Source organism: Ciona intestinalis, chromosome 14 (assembly GCF_000224145.3).
Source record: "Ciona intestinalis chromosome 14, KH, whole genome shotgun sequence".
NCBI classification, from domain to species: domain Eukaryota; kingdom Metazoa; phylum Chordata; class Ascidiacea; order Phlebobranchia; family Cionidae; genus Ciona; species Ciona intestinalis.
In genome coordinates, this window is record NC_020179.2 from 1,735,776 (window position 1) to 1,753,395 (window position 17,620).

The following is a 17,620-nucleotide window of genomic DNA, read 5'->3' on the forward strand; positions in this document are numbered from 1 at the left end:
AGTGCTGGCTTACAAATGCTTTTGTGTCTGAATTTAAGCAAATGCAGTTTGAAAAAATACTCAAAAAGGTTTATAAACATGGCTTTAAAGTAGAGAAATACACTACACAACGCGCCTGGATTAAATCAGCATTTTTATTCATTGAGTGTTATATTGTTCCCTGCCTTGCAGCGACAAGTAAGTTAAGTATATTATATAGTGGGGTGGGGGAAGATGGGACACCTTTTTATTTTTAGTAGTAGTGGTAACAAAGAATACCCACAGAATTATAAAACCAAATCTTTCTCACTGCCATAGACCGTTGTTAATTGTTTAAAACAGGTTCGGGATGTTTGGATATTATGTGCTAAGGGTATTCCATGTATGTTCATAAAAAGATGTCCGTAGAAAGATTTCTTTATACTATACACCTGTACAGCACGTAGCAAAGTAGTTAGCGCGTCTGCTTCTAATTGAGGGGTAATAGGTTTAAGGCCTGTTGCTGCTACAAATGTGGGAGTATGTGTCCTTGGGCAAGACACTTAACGACAATTGCTCCAATCCAGTGGTCACTAATGGGTTGTCCAAATTACCAGCCATACGAAAAATAACACTTATAATAACATATAGACCTGGTCACTCATAAGCTGGCATGAGGTGTATTGAACAGAACCGAGAACCCCTATATTATAATGACTGTCGTTTTCTGGCCATTTAAAGATAAACAAGTTACATTCTTTTACCTATACGTGTTCAGCAATTTTAAAACAGTTGACAGTTTTTAAAGCTAAAGTGATACACTAAATGCAGATTGAATAAATGATAATCTGCCATGCTCGGTTTATTTATGTAGAAATTTGTGGTTAAAATTAGGAAATCTGTAATCATTTATACCAAATTTTTTTTTTTCAAATTAATGTAATACCCCAAAAATTTATAGGCTGTTTCTGTCAGGCATGTCCGGCGCCCTGGCATAGTGGTTTGTTACCCAGAGGGCTTAACGCTGCTACCATTGTGAGCGTATGTGTCTTTGGGCAAGACACTTAACAGCAATTGCTCCAATCCAGTGGTCACTAATGGATTGTCCAAGTTATCAGCCATATATAGGAAAAATAAAAAAAATCCTCCAAAAAAGTTACCTACAAAGTAATATACATGGTAACTCATAAGCTGACACGGGGTGTTAAACCTGTGTAATAACAACTGTCGTTTTCCGGCCACGCAGAGATATAGTAAGTTACAATCATTCATGTTATAACTCTGATTGAGATTTCTGTCAATTATTTATCAAAAATATATTTGCGAAAAAGGGATCAATCAGACTTATAAACCAATCTATGTAAGCTCATGTTTTGAATATATTTAACAGATGACGCAGCTGAAAATATTACGCTATCGTTGCTACAAACTCTTCTGCAGAAGAGAAATGAACTAACAGGTGCATGGAGCATGGTAGTAGGAATAGTTTTATGTTTTTTTATTGGTTAACATTAAAATTATCCAAAAGTATAAATTTCATGCAAGTTAAAAAAATGGTCACCATTTTAGAGGAATATATTTCGCCTACTAGTATGTAACACTAAAATTCCAAATATTTTAATTCAGTTTTGATTCTTTACTTTATTTTAAACTTTATAAGCACAATAACCTAAACCCAGTATGTTTGGGGCAACAGCCACGTTAGCTGTCAATGGCCTTTTTTTGTTTTTTAAATAACATGATCTTCGCTATCATTTTCGTAGGTGTGAAAAAATATGTTGTGTTATAATATGGCTGTTTGCTCTTACCGAAATTTTATAGATTCTATTTTTTAGGTTCTGCAACTCAGAACCCTGAGACTTTTGAAAATACTTTGGAATTGTTAAGCCAGCTACCAACTAAAAAGAAATTTCTTCCTGTGAAAAATTTAATCAAAAAGAATGAGCAGTCTTGTCATGGTTGTATTACACTGGTATGTGGTATTTAAACAAATGTTACTTATTTATAAATTAATAATCTAACTAACTTGTTTTTTCCTCACATACAAAACGACGGTCGGTAAAATAACACAGATTTTTGTTTGACGCCTACTTGCCAGTTATTACGTATATATATACGTTTGTAAATAGTTGTTTTTTTATCTGTGTGGCTGACAATTTAGAAAACTCATTAGTAACCATGGGTTGGAGCAATTGCAATTATGCCTAAGAACACAATGCTAGCAGCGGAGAGCCTTAAACCCTGTACCTTTGGGTCTAGGTTATAGGTAGGCATGCTATCCATTTCGCCATGGCACCAGCAAAATGTCTTCACAAGAGTTTTACCCTATTTGACTTTTTTACATCTTATGCCCATTTGGGAATTACTTTAAATGCAACTTATTGGGTGTTGGTTTGTTTTTCTGTATAGCTCTTAATTTGGAAAACCATTTTTTTAACACTGGTGTTCAGCCATTGCTATTAAATCTATGACTCAAAAGCAGTTTTTTTGGGTAATGGGCTAACTCTGGCCTAGACCCATGGCGTACCATGCTGCAGAACCTCACCCGCACAAAATGGAATAAGCGATGAGTCAAAAGCACACATGCCCACAATATTAGAAGCATTAAGTTTTAGTATCCTGTAGTATCGAGCCAACACGCAAACCACCAGGCACTTAATTCATATTACTTGCTGTTATTTAGCATGCTTTTTACCCTAATGCTATTTTTTTGTGTATGATAACTGTATCTATTTAATTTTCCAGAAAGACTATGGTTCAAAAGAAGACAGTACTTGTGTTCATACAGACTGGAAAATATCCCCATGTTTGCTAATTGGTTATATATATATAGGTAAGCTAAATTCACACCGGAATTTTTGATCTTAGCTTTATCACCATAAAAACTTTTTTTATTGATGTTTGACAGCTTTATTTCATCTTATACTTATGTATATATATTACTTTGTGGGTAATTATTTTTTTATGTATGGTTGATAATATGGACAACCCATTAGTGACCACTGGGTTGGGGCAATCGTCGTTATGTGTCTTGCCCAAGGACACATACGTTCAAAATGGTAGCAGCGACGAGCCTTGAGCCCATTACCACTAGGCTCTGGGTTACAGACAGGCGCGCTAACCACTTTGCCACGGCACTGGATTCCTGGATATATCTATTTTACTAATATTTTTTAATATAAAAATATACTTTATGTCTTTTTACAGCATAATAAGTGCTTATGCCATAGAACCTACAAAAATCAGTACTGTACTTTAAAATATTTAATTTCTAGATGATTGTGATAAATTGTCCTTCCGAGACCACAGCAGTAATGTGGAATGCCATGTCATCGGTGACCAAGTTAAATACATTAACACTGTGTGTCTGTTGGCTGAATGGAACTATCTACCACAAGGGTAAGTAGTGACGCAAACACCCTATTTAAAAGGGGACTGTTGTTTTTACAAGTGACGAATTTAGCACCAAGGTAAAGTGTTGGCACTTCTGCCTCCATTCCAGAATTTAAAGTGTGAACTTAACTGCATCCGCCCCAACCAAGTGTTTTTTTATGGGTTGTCTAAATTGTCAGCCATACATTACAAAAACTATCCAAAAAATATTTCTGACAAAGTTACACTCGGGAGCAATTCCTTACATTAATAAATGTTGCAATTTAGCAGTCGGTCTTATAATAAACTTCTTTGCATTTCAAAATGGTGAAAAATATCATAGACGCCAAACCTGGGGTGGCAGGGTGGGCAGGCCTACCCTGGAAGTTTCTGCACTGCATTAATCAGTAAACATTCCAACCAAAAAGTTAGCTTTTTTTGCGAGAATGTGTCCAGTATAGTATATTGAATGAATGAATGAATGTGACTTACTTTATCCTCGCTTGCGGTAAAATGACAGTCCAAATAACACAGGTGGTCTGTTTCATACGCCTCGTGCCAGTTACAAGTTACCATGTATATTTGAGTGATTGTTTTTTTTGTGCCTCCCCTGCATTTTTTAAAAGTTAGCCGCCTATGTACTTCATATATATTATTTATAAAGAGTTAATATAAATATTTTTAGATTGTTGGAGATAACAACAGCTCCTTCCATATTGATTGATCTTAAGCCTGAAGTTAATGTAGTTTCCACATTACCTGCTAAAAGAAGATGTTTGCGCAACTCTGTTGATCAAACTGGATTAATTACAATATCAGGTATAGTACTAATAATAACTTTATTTGTTTCTTTGATTTCGGGAGCAAAGATTTAGATAACATAGGGTTTAACTGCATTTAACAATCTCACACAAGATTTCGTTTAAAGCTTGAATTTTCACACCAGATTTCGTTAAAAACCTAAATTTTCACACCAGATTTCGTTTAAAATTTAAATTTTCACACCAGATTTCGTTTAAAACTTAAATTTTCACACCAGATTTCGTTTAAAACCTAAATTTTCACACCAGATTTCGTTTAAAACCTAAATTTTCACACCAGATTTCGTTTAAAAGTTAAATTTTCACACCGGATTTTTATTTAAAACCTAAATTTTCACACCAGATTTCGTTTAAATACTAAATTTTCACACCAGATTACGTTAAAACCTAAATTTTCACACCAGATTTCGTTTAAAACCCAAATTTTCACACCAGATTTCATTTAAAACCTAAATTTTCACACCAGATTTCGTTAAAAATCTAAATTTTCACACCAGATTTCATTTAAAACTCAAATTTTCACACCAGATTTCGTTAAAAACTTAAATTTTGTCACACCAGATTTCGTTTAAAACTGATTCATTACCTTTGGGTAAATGGCTGGCTCCAAAAACTAGTAATGTCCATGCCGTAGCACCTTGGGTGTTGGGGTAATGGCCCTACCCTGTTCTAAATCCCAAGACAGATGGTGTTCCACGCTGCGAGACCTCACTCACATAAAATAAAATAAAAACAATTTTCTATGATTTTGATCAGGCAGAGTGTTCCGTGTCCTCTGGGATGAAGGATCATTTATCATTCTCATCCTCCCGGATCAATGCAAGTCACTGGAGGACTCCAATGGAGAAAAATGCACCAGCTATCCCAGTGGTTTGGTGTCAGTAGTCTGTTCACTGAAGAAATGGTGGGCAGAGTTCATTCACCCTGGGATAGAGATATCTATGAGTGGTTTAGACAAAAATTCAAAGTTTTCAAGGTAATATATAGATGTTTTATGATATCACTTCCATTTTCAAATTTTGATTGACATTTTACCCAGACACCCCTAGCGTTACACCTATGTTGTTAGTGGTTACATAGTTTCATAAATCTTCTTCCAGCAGGCATGACTACACAACAAGAAGGGACACAGTGATGTCTGTATCTTCAGATGTTGATGAATTACTTCAACGAAACACTGATACTTTTACCATAATATCAACCAACTTTTCCATGTAAGTTTATATATTTACATATATATATTTAGCAGTAATTAAAATACAAAAAAAAACAAGTAAAAAGATGAGAAAATGATAACTTTCGCACCAGTTTTAGCTCGACAGTGTCCTTAGAGCACAGTTGGTTAGCGCTCTTCGCTGTTACCGTTGTGAGCGTATGTGTCATTGGGCAAGACACTTAATGTCAATTGCTCCAGCCCAGTGGTCACTAATGGGTTGTCCAAATTATCAGCCATACATAAAAAATGTCTCAAAAAATAATCACCCACAAAGTAACATACTTAACTCGTAAGCTAGCACAAGGTGTATGAAACAGAACACCCGTGTTATAACAACCATCATTTTTCTGGCATACAAAGATGGAGTAAGTTATATTCATTACATTACGTCCGGCGCCGTGGTATAGTGGTTAGCGTGCCTGCCTGTAACCCAGAGGTAATGGGTTCAAGGCTCGACACTGCTACCATTGTGGACGTATGTGTTCTTGGACAAGACACTTAACAGCAATTGCTCCAACCAAGTGGTCACTAATGGGTTGTCTAAATTATCAGCCATACATAAAAAAATGAAAAAAGTCCTCCAAAAAAATAATAATCACCCACAAAGTTACATGCATGGTAACTTGTAAGCTGGCATGAGGTGTTAAACCTGTGTGATAACGACTGTCGTTTTCCGGCCACGCGAGGATAAAGTAAGTTACATTCATTCATTCATTCATTCATTATATTACCTCAGGCCCACATACTGTCCAGTATACACTGGTACATTGACCAACACCCAGTGGCCTGACATACTTATACTAGACAACATGAAAGCAGTTGTGTTTCGCAACCAGCATAAACAACTACAGATTCGTGGCTTAAGAGTTGGATCTGTTATTTCAATAAAATGCTGTCATAAGTATACAGTAAGTGCAACCATTAAATCATTTTTATCAAATATTTTTAATACTGTTTAATTTCTTTTGGCATTTTTTAATTATTTTAATAAAATGCTATCATAAGTACACAGTAGTGCAAGTGCAACCAATCTTGACTTTTTTTATTAAATACTACTACACCTTTTTAAAATTAATACCACACCTTTTTTACAATGTTTTAATTAATTTGGTATTCGTTACTGTGTTAGTTTGTTTTTAAGAGATAAATACAAATTTAATGTATGTTATGTAATGTATATCACTATAAAAATAAAATCATCCCTTCTTAACCTTTTTGCAAGTGACCCAACAATTAAAAACATAAATTAATTGCGAAGGATTGCGTACCAAACTCTTAAAACTTATTTGCAAGTTTTGTAAAAAATGACAAATTTTTTGTTAGTTAATTTTGTCTTATAAGTTATAACTTTCTAAGCAGTACTTGACAAGATAATATATTGAATTCCCAGTATTTTTTTGAGTCGCATGCAGTAGTTTTATTTCAACATTTGTTCACAAACATTTTGCCTAAACCATTTTTACTAACCCACTCTGTACATATATTGCACAGATTACAAACCAGCTATATATTCTCTGCTGTACAAGATCTACTATCCAGGTACAACTCTTTTTATATGCCATATTTTTATACTAGTTAAACAACAGACTACACCCAACGTTTTATAAACCATTTATCCACTTATTTACATTTAGTTAACTTTTAACTGAGCATGAGGTGTATGAAATAAAACACTGTTGTTTTTAATGTTTGAACAACTGTCTTTGCCCCCCATGTGGGAAGAAATAAGCTGTAGTAGGGTGGGAAGATAGGACACCTTTAGAACATAATATCCAAGTATCCTGGCCGTGTTTTGAACAATTATCAACAGTCTATGGGAGTTGTGAGGATACGGTTTTATAATTCTTTAAATATTCTTTGTTTACAACCAAATGGGATGAGAAAATAGAATGAAAAGGTGTCCCATCTCCCCCCACCCTACTATATATTTATTAAAATAAGTTTTTAGTCCATTTTTTTACAGGTACTTAAGCACTCTAGCATATCAGGTACACTACTGGTCCCTGCATATAAAGATGAAAATCATATATTTGAATCTTTGCACCCTTGTGGGGTAATTGAAATCTGTAATTTTGTCAACCAGATGAAAAATGCAAGTGCAGGTAAGAAATATATTTTGTATTTTTTATATTTTTTTTCATTTAATTCATTGTGTGTCTTTTTGTATTTTTTACTGTTTCATATATTTTGTTTTGTTATTGTTTTGTATGGTTTAAAATATCTTTAAGGTATATTTGCAAAGGTTAACATTTTCATAAGTTTATTTCTTATGAAAAAAAATAATAATAATAATAACAATAAAACAAAAAAAAAAAATAAAAAAAAATTTTTGAAAAAGCAAAATATTAATAAGACACATATAGAAGAATGGGAAAAGGCGGGACACACAGTATCGTCATTCGACAGTATCGTCATCTACAATGTAAATTATTCTACCTTAAATATAGTATAGGGTGGGGGAAGGATGGAACACCTTAACATTCTATTTTCTCGTCCCATTTGGTAGTAAACACAGAAAATTCAAATATTTATAAAACCGTATCCTCACAGCTCCTATAGACCGTTGTTAATTGTATAAAACATGATCAGGATATTTGGACATTGGTGTCCCTTCTTCCCCCACCCTACTATATGTTTAATGATGACTGAAGATCGTACTATATAAGCCCTTTAAGATTCATGGACTGTGAGCTTATTGAAATTTGGTTTTAAACACATGGTACTAGGCACGAGCAGCAATCAAAACTTGACAATACTGTCAATCTTTCCCGGTTGGCATTTCCAAAACAGACCGTTGTTAATTGTTTGAAACTCGATCAGGATATTTGGATATTATGTCACATAATGGACAGGACACCTTTAGCACATAATTTATGTGCTAAAGGTGTGCCGTCTCCCCCCACCCTACTATATATATAAAATACAAACAATTATAATTAAAAATACCCAACAATTTTTTTTAACACCTTGTTTATATATACTCACAGAGCATGGAACCCCAATATGTCCGCAACGCTTATCCTCGTTTCTGGCGCATTGCAGTTTATCACTTGGTGGCAGTAGGGAGGCCATACCGCCAGAAGCTTGTACTGTCATGTCGTCTTTTTCTTTAAATCGAAGTTCTAGATGTTTTCTAACACTCCAGGTATAAATTTATTTATATATATAATATATTTTTTTTTTCTGTTAGTTTTTAACTTTTTTTCCTTTTTTTAAATTTTTTTTTGTTAGTTTTTGGGTCGCACATTTAGGTAGGTTTACTTTAAAGTAATTTGTAAGCTATTTCTGGATCTTTTTGACAATTTATTTTAATGCACAGTTGTATTAAAATTGGGCGTAATAAGGTTAAGACTTTGTAAAATAAATTTATAATATTTTAGATTTTTTTTATGCCCTATTAGTCAAAGGATTGTAGTGACTTGAAAAATATACAAAAAGTTGCTTTCTAAATAGGCAGATTTTTTTATAGCAAAAGTGACGCTTCGTAACAAAATTTGAAAGTACTGCTATTTTTTTCATTTTTTTCTTTTTCATTTTTTTTTCTTTTCTCTTTTTTAATTTTTTTTTCTTTTCAGGAAGTACATGATAACGCTCTTGAAATTGCAAAGCAGAATATTCATAACAGAAGTGACAACGAGCAACCAGATTACTGGTACACCACTATACACTGCAGAGACCTAATCCCACCCGAAAAATATGTAAGAAGTTATTTTCTAAAGAAATATACCCACACTTGTATTAATGTAATGCACTTGTTCTAAATCCAACATAAGTGTGCACTTGAAACTGTTTACTGTAAACTTTGGTGGAATTTCTTTTTGGGGTTTTTGTTTTTCCATCATGCTCCAATCTTTGGATCAATCTTCTTTAAGGCTGACTTCCCCTATTGTACGGGTTATGTCCTTTCGCACACTTTTCTTCCAATTAAAACTTTAATATGTTTAATTAAATGTTATTTATTTAATTTACATTGTACTGTCTGTAGGGTGTAACGGTCACGCATTTTATCCAAAACATTCTTTCTTTCTTTTTTATCAATAAACACGTTTTAACAACTAATTTTTTACCGTTACTACCTGACTTTTCGCTTTTGTAAACTCTCCCGTTCTTCGTTATCGTGACCGAATAGACAAAACCAATTTTATTCATTTATTTATTCGTTTACATTTTGTCATGCAGACTTCCACATGTGATCTTGTTGTTGTTGTAAAACTTGACTCTGATGATTCAGGATCGTGTGTATTAAGTGACCATACATCATCTATGCCGTGTATTGTAACTTGTGGACACCAGAAAAATATGTAAGTTTTTTATTTGTGTTTTGAACATGAAAAATCAAATTAGTACAGTACCATAAATGTAAGGTGTACTTTTATCTGGCGCTGTGGTTTAGTAATTACTAGTTAGGTGTTTGAATTGTAACCAAAAGATACCAGGGGACGGCATTATGAAAATTTCTTCGCTGGCGCCTTTGGCATACGATGTTCCGAAATTAATTCTACTTCTGTCATTTTTATCCATTTCGTTTTGACATTTACACAGTTACGCGAAGTTTTCAATGCAAATAAGGCTGCCATAACTTAGTTCTGTGTAATACTTTTGCGTCAAATACAAGAATTCCCTGTGACTGAGTGGCCCGAGTTCCCACGTTAGTTAGCAAGCGATTTTGCGAGTTTGAGTTAATGAGATGGTGCTTCGTAATACCAAAAGTTGGTTTAACGAGAAAGTACGTCACTACCGAGCTCACTAAACCTAGCGGGATGTGTCCATAAAGCCGCCCCAGGTTTAATGCTCGATACTGATACCATTGATAGCATTTGTGTCCTAAAACAAGATTAACGGACGCTACTCAAACCCAGTGATCACTAATGGCCATAATGGGTTGTAGCACCCTGGATGTTGGGGTAATGAACCAATTATTGCTTAAATATCAAATATCAGGTCCATGTTATGCTATAGGACCCTGCCAACAAAAAAGGGTTTTTGTACAGTATTTGTTTCAATCATTTTTTAATTTTGTCTTTTGGGTTATGGTTTACGACGGTAGCAGCGACAAGCCTTGAACCCATAACCTCTAGATAGTAATTATTTTTTATAAACCGCTCTTTTAGGCAGCAGTGTCATGAGCCACAATACCCATGCACCCAAGACATTGGGGTTTGGCTGAAGCTGAAAAACTTTACTGTGGTGGTGGAGCAAATATGGTGTGTGAAAGAGGATGGAAGAGCTCGGAATCCTGAATGTAGTGTTGATAGTGAAGGGTTAGTGTTTGAATAAATGAATGTAACTTATTTATCCTCATATGGAAAATGACAGTAGTTATAACATTACTGTTCGGTTTCATACACCTTGTGCCAGCTTATCAGTTACCATGTATGTAACTTTGTGAGTAATATTTTTTGGATTTTTTTTCTTTTTGCTGTATGGATGATAATTTAGACAACCCATTAGTGACCACTGGGTCAGACCAATTGCGGTTAAGTGTCTTGCCCAAATACACATACGCCTCTAATGATAGCAGTGTCAAGCCCTGAACCCATTACCTCCTGGCAAGAGGTGCTAACCAATGTGCTCGAGCATTAGACTTTAGTTGTTTTATTCTGTTAGAAATGAGGTCCTATGGCAAAAAGGATTTATGCCAGATTTTATTACTGCATTATGTGTTTGGTTATTTTTACACTATTTTAAAGTAAATGATATTAAAACTGTGTACTCTAAAATTATGTGTTTGGTTATTTTTACACTATTTTTAAAGTACATGTTATTAAAACTGTGTACTTTAAAATTATGTGTTTGGTTATTTTTACACTATTTTTAAAGTAAATGATATTAAAACTGTGTACTTTAAAATTATGTGTTTGGTTATTTTTACACTATTTTTAAAGTACATGTTATTAAAACTGTGTACTTTAAAATTATGTGTTTGGTTCTTTTTCCACTATTTTTAAAGTACATGTTATTAAAACTGTGTACTCTAAATTTGCATATTACATAATTTACATTTGAACCATATATGAGATGTTTTCAAATATAAAACCATATTTGTTTTTTTTAGAATTCCTCTTGAAAAAACTTTGCATAACATTATCTACATTGCATTAAATCATCACGATGCTGTCAATGTGTCAATGCCTCCACAGAACACCACAATAATAGGATGCAGCTTGTCTTCAGTATATCCTACGACACATAAGGCAAGATAAGATTAATATATATGAAAACAATTGTAAAAAAGTATACAGTAAGGAAAAGATGGGAAACTTTTTGGTTATATTTTCTTGTCCCATTTGGTGGTAAACAAAGAATATTCGAAAAATTATAAAACCATTTCCTTAGACTCCCATAGACCGTTGATAACTGTTAAAAATAACATTCCGGATTTTTGGATAATATGTGCTAAAAGTGTCCCGTTTTTCTCCACTCTACTATATACTTCTACTGTCATAAATGGATACTAGAAAATGTTTAAAGCATAAATTTTCATGGTGTTTTAAAAACAATAAGATTATTATGTTGATTAATTTTTTTTTCACATTTTAATTTTCAATTTAATTTTTATTTTTATACCAACTTAGAAGTCTTGCTAGTCACCAAAGATAACCTAAAACTTTTACAGGAAATTCTTTTAACACCTGATACGATGGTCTTAATTTTTTTAAATATATTAAAAAAAATTTTTTTGCAGAAACAGTATTAAATTTTTTATTCTAACTCATAAATCTTGTATCTTTACAGGAGAGTATTTTAACACCTGATAGTATTTCATGTGCCCAACCTACTACATCACAAACTATAAATAATGGATCGAAAACACCAATACAAACTGTCCCAACATTGGTCATGTTTGTTTTACACAAAAGCCAATTACTAAAGGTGACTCAAATTCTATTTCTGCATTTTTTTCCGCCAAATAAAATAGTTATTATTTTTAATGTAAACTATCTATATTCTATACTCTTTGCTAAGAGGCTTTTGATTTTATTTTCTGAACTTTTCTTTTAGTACAGTATAAAGGGCCAGCGCCGTGGCAAAGTGGTTAGAGCCCTGCCTCTAACACAGAGAGAATGTGTTTAAGGCTCGTTGCTGCTACCATTGTAGGCGTGTGTGTCCTTGGGCAAGACACTTAATGGCAATTGCTCCAACCCAGTAGTCACTAATTGGTTGTCCAAATTATGCGCCATACATAAAAAAATCATAATCACCCGTAAAGTAACATACAAGGTAACTCATAAGCTGGCACGAGGTGTATGAAACAGAACATCCGTGTTATAACGACAGTTGTTTCCCAGCCCACGAGAATAAAACAAGTAATACTGTTTGAAGCCTTACTAATATTTTAATTTACTTTATATATTCAATATATATTATATATATATATAGTTTATATTAAAAGGTGCATATTAATTTTACTACCAAAAATATTATATTTATTCAGTAATAAAAAAAAACATTTTTTATCCAGTCACCCAAGAACTACAACAGTTTCACATTCACTGGTTTTATATTTCCCAAGTCATCTGCTAACAATGAACAAGTAATGCAGTTCACACACGCTGCCTCTAGATGGTTTTCATTTATTCTTCCCGGAAAATTAGTCTGTGTGCAATCATGCACGAAATCAGGTGATATATTATGCGTTGTGGCAAAGTGGTTAGCGTCTTATGGACCGTAATGTTTGTATTGAAAGTGTTTAAAAAAATCCATGTTTTATGCATCTAAGTACCTATAAATTTCATGAATAGAGCACCAACTACTCATTTGAGTTAGGGTTAGCGTGTCTGCTTCTAACCCAGAGGTAATGGGTTCAAGGATCGTCCCTGCTACCGTTGTGATTGTGGGCGTATGTGTCCTTGGGCAAGACACTTAACGGCAATTGCTCCAACCCAGTGGTCACTAATGAGTTGTCCAAATTATCAGCCACATATAAAAAACTACAAAAAATATTAATTAGCCACAAAGTAACATATATGGTAACTTGTAAGCTGGCACGAGGTGTATGAACACCCGTGTTATAGCGTCTGTCGTTTTCCGACCACGCGAGGAAAATACAAGTTAAATTCATTTCACAGTTTTTATTTGATCAATATAGAACAGTATTGTGTAACATAAATTATGAATTGTAGGTGATATTTTTAAAAACATTAACAAGTGTCTGTTTTTGTTCACTATGCTTGGATAAGGTTTATTCACATTCATGCATTGTTTGTGTTGCAGAAACCTTCATTTCTGATCAGAAAACGTCAAAAATGATTTCTTTGACTGAATGTCAAGTACAACATATACATGTAAGTTGCAACCTCAAAAATTCATTAACTTTTACGAAATGCCACAAATTTTCTTTGTCCGGTGCTCTGGCAAAGTGGTTAGCACGCATGCCTCTAACCCAGAGGTAATGGGTTCAAGGCTTGATTACACGAGGTGTATGAAACAAAACACCTGTGTTATAAGGACTGTGGTTTTCCGGCCTTGTGAGGATAAAGCAAGTTACATTCATTCATTCAAGCCTTTAAAAGTCACACTAATCTACTGTCACATATAACGTCACATATAAAAAATGTATACAATGTCTAAAAAGAGTAAAGTTTTTTCACACAGTGTGCATCAGACTTACCCACCAGTTTAAATGACGAAGAGGTATTTAGCTTCTACTGTAAAGCTCACAAATTTTGGAGTGAAAGCAATTATAGCAAAGGTATTGAGAAGGCAAGTAAATAAAAGTCCCGTTTGTCTGCTAGGTGTAGCGACCACGCTTATTTTCTTTCAATTAAATGTAAATATGTTTTAAACTGCAAGCAGGTTTTAACAACTGTTGTTTGTTGCTATATCCCGTTATTTTTTGGTCAATTTTCTTAAACTTTAACACATAACCCTCAAAGGCAAGTGTTTGTTCTGGATATCTCTGACTAACACTGCTTAAAATTGTGTGTTATCGCAATATCTTGTCTTTTTTGTTATAATATGTCTGAATCTTCCTTACTGTAATCAAAGAGACGAATAAAGTTATTCTTATTATATTAACAATTGTAAAGCTGTCCAAATATTGTTTTTTTGGTTTATATTTATAATGATTTTAGATTACCTGCAAGATTTTATTATTATTATTATTAATATGTGTATTTTAAACATTAAAAATTTGAAAAGCTAATACAGTATTTTACATCAGATACTTCCTGTTGTTGGAATACGAAGAATTCCCGATGCAACGCAATCACCACTTGTGGCAATAGAGGGCTATATTTGGAAAAAGATGTTATTTCGAGATTCTATTTCGTGGGGAGCTCCATTTAATTTGAAATTACTCCTTGCTTTGCCTGTGGGGTAAGTTTGGCTGTATTGCTAAACTTTAAATACTGTAGATAGTAGAAAACGTTAGTTTAATTGATTCTAGTTGCGAATTTATGAGTTATAACGACTGTTCTGACTCGACATTAAATAAGTTTTAATCATTTAAATCTCTATAAGTAATATGTATCTTATGTTTTATTTTCAGAAAAACTTTAAGTTTATTCATGAACTTTGTCAAAGTTGAAAACTTCCCGCTTGGTTTATTACGAGGGTCAAAGGTCGTATTCTATCGTGTACGGTTACATTTATCGCAAAAGGTAAATTCAAATAACTTGCTAAAATCGTGCAATTTCAAAAATCACATATTTATACAAATGACTTGTAATAAATTTTGTGAAACTTACCCTGATCTGATGCTTATATGGTTGAACGATTCTTGTTTAGTAAAATATAGTAAGGACAGATTCGATCTATTTGAATGAAAGACTGACAATGCCATTTAGGCGAAATATATATCTCTAATACAACAATTGGTTAGACTTGATTTTTGCCTGTTACTTTTTATGCAAATGTTTTTTTATATAATAATTATAAATTTCTTAAATCTGTTCCTGATCTATTTAGTTTTAAATTTTAATCAGTTGAGGTCCTGTCGTAAGGCTTGCCATGGTACCTAAGGTTTAGGCCTGAGTTAGGCCCTTACCCAAAATATATCTGTTACCCAAAATTACCAAAAATATATAGTTTTAATCAATATAAAGTTGAGATCTTGCAGTACGGCTTGCCATAGTACCTAATATTTAGGCCTGAGTTGGGCTATTACACAAAATATATCTGTATTTTTAATAAAATTTATTTTACAGGGAACAGTATACTTCAAGTACACCTCTACTTCATATCATGTAGTAACGGCTGTTTGTAAGCCTGAACCTGTTCGAAATTTTGACCAAGAAAAAAGTGACCACCCTAGAAAAGTGTCAAAGCGTTCTATAAAAGCTAGAATACCAAGGATAAACTATGATACAATTGGCCCACGTAAGTTATTGAATAAATGAATGAAATTTATTTCGTCTCTTTGGTTACGATAACGAAGAACAAGAGAGTTGACAAAAGTGAAAAGACGGGTAGTAACGGTAAAACAACACTTGTTAAAACACGCTTATTGATAAAAAAGAAAAAAATAATGTTTTTGATAAAAGGCGTGACCGTTACACTGTACAAACGTTATTGTATTTATTATATGTGTGTATGTGTTTATTTTTGAACTTTTTTACTGTATGAGGTGTAGTCCATTTTTGAGGTTTGACCGTTTGAGTATCAAATTTACCATGATCGGCGACATGCCCAGCTCTGTGGTTAGCGCGCCTGCCTCTGGCCCACAGTTTCTGGGTTCGAAACTCAATGCCGCTACCATAGTGGGTGTATGTACATGTTATAACTCTTAAGTTGTCCCGCTCTATGATCATAAAGTTATTGAAATTTGTTCTGCACCTAAAATGTAACTCAGCTTTGTCCGGCGCCGTAGAACAGTTGGTTAGCACGCCTGCCTCTAACCCAAAGGTAATGGGTTCCAGGTTCTTCGCTGTTACCATTGTGGGCGTATGTGCCTTTGGGCAAGACACTTAACGGCAATTACTCCAACCCAGTAGTCCTTAATGGGTTGTTCAAATTATCAGCCACACATAAAAAAAATTAAAAAATCCAAAAGTAATAATCACTCATAAGTAGCATACATTATAACTCGTAAGCTGGCATTAGGTGTATGAAACAGAACACCCTTGTTATAACTATTGTCGTTTTGCAAGGATAAAGTAAGTTACATTCAATTATAAGTTCTGCTTAAAAATGAAAATTAACAAATCTATCAAACCAGGTACTCTCTTATACAATGTATGTTCAGAGTTCCTTAAAGAGAAACAATATGTTCCCCATCTTTTAAAAGTAAGTGATCTGTTTTATTTTATACAATCTGCATTATGGTATAGTTCATAGCGCGCCTGCCTCTAACTCAGAGGCTCTTGGTTCAAGGCTTGTCGCTGCTACCATTGTGGGCAAGTGTGTTCTTTGGCAAGACACTTATCGTCAATTGCTCCAACCCAGTGGTCAAAACTTTGTCTAAATTTTCAGCAATACAGATAAAAACCAAATATTGTAAATTGATGACATTTTTCCAGGTCTCGTTATTAAGAATACTAAAAGTTGAAATCTTACTCAAGTGTGAATCCTGCAACACTAACTTTTCAAAACCATGCGCTTGTAATGGTAAGATATTCAACAATACTTTATATTTATCCATAAAAAAATATACGTGTTGTATGCTTTATAACAGTGTTTTACCTATGGCTTGTGGCTCATTTTTAGACACTCAAAAACCTAAGGCCACAATAAGGTTTTAATCCTACACTGCAGTGGCAAAGTGGTAAGCGCACATGCCTCTAACCCAGAGGTAATGGGTTAAAGGCTCGTCGCTGCTACCTTTGTGGGCGCATGTGTCCTTTTGCAAGACATTTAACGGCATTTGCTCCAACCCAGTGTTCAGTAATGGGTTGTCCAAATTATCCAGTCATACAAAAAAAATAATCACCCACAGAGCTGCATACATTGTAAATCCCAAACTGCCACGAGGTGTATGAAACAGAACATTCATGTTATAACGACTGCCGTTTTCCGAGCACGCGAGGATAAACTAAGTTACGTTCATTTAATCTGTTATTTTAGATAGTTTCAAATACTTTCTAGGTACTGTTTTCTTTTTCAGGTTCAAAAAGAAAACTACATGAGAAGCCAAGAGTTGAATTATATTTGAAATGTATTGTAACTGATGGGACGGCTAGGGTAAATATCAAGAAGTATTAATCAGATGCTACATTTGTTAGTACTACGTCCGGCGCCGTGGCGTAGTGGTTAGCGCGCCTGCCTGTAACCATTAGGTAATGGGTTCAAGGCCTGTCGCTGCTACCATTGTGGG

The 17,620-nt window shown here is 33.9% G+C and overlaps 1 protein-coding gene across 3 annotated transcripts in view; it reads left to right on the top strand.

Moving 5' to 3' along the window:
• Positions 1-4: 4 nt before the first annotated feature.
• LOC100187094 overlaps positions 5-17,620 on the top strand; it is a 20,489-nt gene continuing 2,873 nt past the window's right edge. The window contains exons 1-26 of one of the 3 annotated variants that reach the window (XM_026837434.1): positions 5-177; positions 1,349-1,417; positions 1,794-1,930; positions 2,704-2,791; positions 3,234-3,357; positions 4,016-4,149; positions 4,908-5,127; positions 5,252-5,365; positions 6,104-6,275; positions 6,859-6,906; positions 7,331-7,469; positions 8,355-8,512; positions 8,943-9,065; positions 9,547-9,668; positions 10,479-10,628; positions 11,423-11,561; positions 12,103-12,240; positions 12,830-12,989; positions 13,582-13,652; positions 13,963-14,070; positions 14,531-14,685; positions 14,858-14,969; positions 15,516-15,687; positions 16,526-16,593; positions 16,827-16,914; positions 17,411-17,487. In XM_026837434.1, the coding sequence (XP_026693235.1) occupies positions 42-177; positions 1,349-1,417; positions 1,794-1,930; positions 2,704-2,791; positions 3,234-3,357; positions 4,016-4,149; positions 4,908-5,127; positions 5,252-5,365; positions 6,104-6,275; positions 6,859-6,906; positions 7,331-7,469; positions 8,355-8,512; positions 8,943-9,065; positions 9,547-9,668; positions 10,479-10,628; positions 11,423-11,561; positions 12,103-12,240; positions 12,830-12,989; positions 13,582-13,652; positions 13,963-14,070; positions 14,531-14,685; positions 14,858-14,969; positions 15,516-15,687; positions 16,526-16,593; positions 16,827-16,914; positions 17,411-17,487 (3,222 nt within the window). In that variant the 5' untranslated portion in view covers positions 5-41. The remainder of the gene's footprint in view (positions 178-1,348; positions 1,418-1,793; positions 1,931-2,703; positions 2,792-3,233; positions 3,358-4,015; positions 4,150-4,907; positions 5,128-5,251; positions 5,366-6,103; positions 6,276-6,858; positions 6,907-7,330; positions 7,470-8,354; positions 8,513-8,942; positions 9,066-9,546; positions 9,669-10,478; positions 10,629-11,422; positions 11,562-12,102; positions 12,241-12,829; positions 12,990-13,581; positions 13,653-13,962; positions 14,071-14,530; positions 14,686-14,857; positions 14,970-15,515; positions 15,688-16,525; positions 16,594-16,826; positions 16,915-17,410; positions 17,488-17,620) is intronic. The other 2 variants (XM_002129553.4, XM_026837435.1) reach the window with 2 other exon arrangements.